This window comes from Microtus ochrogaster, linkage group LG5 (assembly GCF_000317375.1).
Source record: "Microtus ochrogaster isolate Prairie Vole_2 linkage group LG5, MicOch1.0, whole genome shotgun sequence".
Taxonomy (NCBI): Eukaryota; Metazoa; Chordata; class Mammalia; order Rodentia; family Cricetidae; genus Microtus; species Microtus ochrogaster.
The window spans coordinates 46,324,447-46,328,065 of record NC_022031.1 but is presented as its reverse complement, the minus strand read 5'-3'; the positions used below and the strand labels follow the sequence as shown (position 1 = coordinate 46,328,065).

The window sequence follows — 3,619 nt, the reverse complement described above, 5'->3', positions numbered from 1 at the left end:
CAGATTATATCCATACTTTCAAAGAGCCCTGGTGCCTGTCTAATTAGACTAATTTGCCTTTCAAAACAATTAATATTTCTATGCTTCTGTTGCTATCTATTTTAGATCCATTCTTGTCTGAATACTTCTGAAGTCTTCAATTTCTGTCTTTTTAAAATTTACTTTCTGCTGGAAGTTGCACATTCAGAATGACAATTCATTGGTCTTTGATCATTGAGATCCCCCAATTTAACACAGAACTCTGCTGCAGTCTGAGAACCCTCATACTAGCATTTGGATTTGAGGAGCCCAAGTGTCCCGACTTTCCTAGTTTTACCGAGTAGGTTCTTTTCCTTCTTCTGCTGATGACTTGGGGACACATATGTCTCAGTCTGCAGGCCTGTGAGACTGCCACATTCTCTTCTAGTTTGAGAATCACAGTTACCTAGAGAGGTGAAGCTTTGTCTCCTCCCAGCAGGTAAACAAACCTTGCCCTGGTGGACTGGGGTCAAAGATACAATTCTACAGGCTGATTCACAGCCGTGCAAATTTCCTTTTGATGATTCACCATGTGTATTTTGGGTGAAGCATTTGCTTTTGTAACTTCCCCTCAAAAAGAGATTACTCTGATCTCTGCTTATGGATTGCTTTCTGGGCCCGGCACACCGGGATTTGGATATGGGTGTCCTGGAACTGGATAATATCTGGGTTCTTGTACTGTGGTGTGAACCAACTTCTATAGATTGAGAAGACTGGCTGCACTTTCTCTTCTTTTTTGTAAAAGAAACCGGCATTTTACCATTTCTAGTAGGAAAGGGGACATTTCCAGAGACACAATTCATAGAAAGATCACTTTCTCTGGATTTGCTGTTTATCTGGGTTCTTTCTCTAGACAATCTTTGAAAAGCCTTTGATGAAGGTCCTTCAAGCTTCTTTTTCTTTTTTTCTATTTCTTTTTTCTGATAATGTACCTGTTGGCCAGGACTCAGAACATCTGTTTCCTTTAAATTGTACTTTCTTGGTGGAACTCGATTAGAATCCACCGGTGCTCTCCAGGCGTGGGAAGCGATTCCACTCTTCTGCAGGTCCTCGACGTGGTCGGGGAGCAGCTTCGGGCTTTCTGTCTTTTTCTCTTGAACATCTGTGCCTGGGACACTTTCCCTGAGATTATCCCAGTCCAGTAACAAATTGGTCGTACAAACCACATCCTTGAAATCATCTAATTCCCCTTCGTCTTTGGTCCAAGTATGGACTTTGCTTGCTGTTTTCTGATGGGTCGTTGAGGTTGTAGGGCTTTGTACGGAAAAACTGCCGCTGGGGAACTGCTTCAAGTCAGAGAGAGGTCTCTTCACAGTCTTGTTGCACTGAACCTGGGTGTTCTTTGACTGCTTTGCTCCTTGCTGAGATATCACGAGGGAGAGATCGTCAGGCAAAGACAAGACTGGAGCGGAAATAAAGCTCTTGCTTTTCACCCACGCTGAAAGAGGACACTGGTAGACCGCGCTCCGGTCATAGGTCTCCACGTCGTAAGACGAATGAACAAAACTGATGAACTCATGCAGAAAGTGGCAGGTATGCTGTAGGAGATAAGGCTCCAGTAGGTGAGCGAAAGATTCACTCTCCAGGTCGAATTTGGTCATGTGATGGAGAATGGCAGCTAGAATATTCTTCACTGTGTAGCCATAGTCTCCGTAAACAGCAGTGAGTTCTCGTTTCAGCCAAGGGATCAACCGGTGGAGGCTACTGGGATTTCTTTTGAAATAAGTCGCTGAAAAGTGATTTTCCAATTTAGAGCCTTGGACATGTTTTACCCAGATTCCAGAATAGTACAAAGCTCGTCTGAACATCACAATCACGTGGTCTTTAGAGTGTCCCAAGGACCTGGAGTACGATTGAAACTTCCCACGGTCTCCCAATTTCTTCAGTACTCCTTGGAGAGTCAGCTCTCTCGATGGTTTGATTTTCCGTTTGGTGTTCTTTGGGGTCTCGCTGAGATTTTGCCTTTGAGAGAAGCCCATAGAACTTTCCTCCTCTGAAGGGAGAAACACAGGGTCTTCCTTGTTATCCTTCTTCAGGCTGTTGGAAGAAGACTGGGAAAGAAAGCGTTTCATGATGGGAGAGAGTGAGGATTTCTTACTTGGTCTGGAGAGTGATGCAACATCTTCCCTCTTTCCGAGAAGGGAATTCCAGTCAGACTCACTCTGACTACATCCTAAACAGTTCGGGCACTCACAGTTCGAGGAGAGCTCTATTGCCATTGGCTGAACAGATTCTATTTCCTGAACTGAATGTTGGGAAAGAAACATTGCTTCAAATCAGTTTCTCATCTGGCAGGAAAAATGTCATTAAAAGTACTCCAGGCATATATGTGTAAATTCCTCTTTCTCTGTGGAATAAATTCAGGAATACAGTTAGGAGACACACTACTTCTAAGACTATTAAAAGCATGCGCAGGAAACTCGGTGTCTATAAGGCAGTGAACACATGAGCATATTGACTTCTTTCTTTTTTCAAAGTAGCATTTCAAGCTCTGAAAAGCAAATTCAAATAGAATGAAATCAGCATTAGCCCACAAACATATATGTACACAAGTAACATTATACAGACTGAGCAAGCTGTATCTACTTACTTAAGAATATCTATCAACCATTAAAGGAAATGAAGTCATGAACTGAGAAGAGAGTATGGGAAAGTAATACATGGGAGGAAAGGATAGTGAAAATGATGTAATTACATTATAATCTCAAAAAAATTGAAAAAATATTTTTAAAATGTAAGTATCATGCTCTTTGACCTGGCAATTCCACATGGTTTTAATCTAGATACATAAGAAATTAACACATACTGACAGTTTTAATGGCAGTGACAAAAGCTGAAAGTTACATAAGTATACATCAGTGAGAGATATGTTGAATTAATGGTGAATTATTATTGTATTTAATATTAGGGATCCGTTCAAATGAAGTGAGGAGACTAACACCTACCAAGACAAGAAGATGGTTGAATACATATGTTGTTAAATTAAATACAGGAATATGGAACACTTTTTAATCCAGGACAGTCAGGCATAGTAGCTCATTCTTACTATACTAAAACTAAGGAGGTTGAGGCAGAAGAATCTCCAGTCTTATGAAACCTAGTTTGGGTTCCTAGAGACTAATTATTTGATTCTAGGGGCATTATTAATGAGATGCAATTAGAATCAAAAAATTGCACTAAGAATAACAAATTACACTTCTAATATGTACATCTGTGTGGATGATATATAAAAACATTCTTAAGACACAGACTGCAACTGCACAGAGCAGACCAAGTGGTGGGTGACCATTCTCCCAGCTGAATAGCCAGTATCTAGGCTCTAGGCCCCAGGAAAATATTCCTGGCACCTCCTTGACCTGCCTAAGCCACACTAGCTGGTTAGCAGGCAAGCCTCCTGCAAGCAAGGTGCCCCAACACCTTCACATCAGACCTTGTCATCTGTAAGTCTCATTCTGTCCCCAAACCTACCCATCCTTGCAAGTCCAGTCTCTAGGCCATAGGCTCTGGGCCAAAACCCCAGGCTCCTCCACCATCCAGGTCAGCCCAAGGGCAAATCTCCTGCAGACAGGCTACTCCAATACCTCTCCATTGGACCCAGTAA

General features: G+C 42.0%; 1 protein-coding gene across 1 annotated transcript; it reads right to left on the bottom strand.

Moving 5' to 3' along the window:
- Nucleotides 1–266: 266 nt before the first annotated feature.
- Nucleotides 267–2,457, bottom strand: LOC101985272 (E3 ubiquitin-protein ligase Topors-like). The gene has a single exon (XM_013351800.1). It carries the CDS (start codon nt 2,283–2,285, stop codon nt 267–269), a length of 2,019 nt encoding a protein of 672 aa, XP_013207254.1. The 5' UTR covers nt 2,286–2,457.
- Between the last annotated feature and the right edge of the window lie 1,162 nt (nt 2,458–3,619).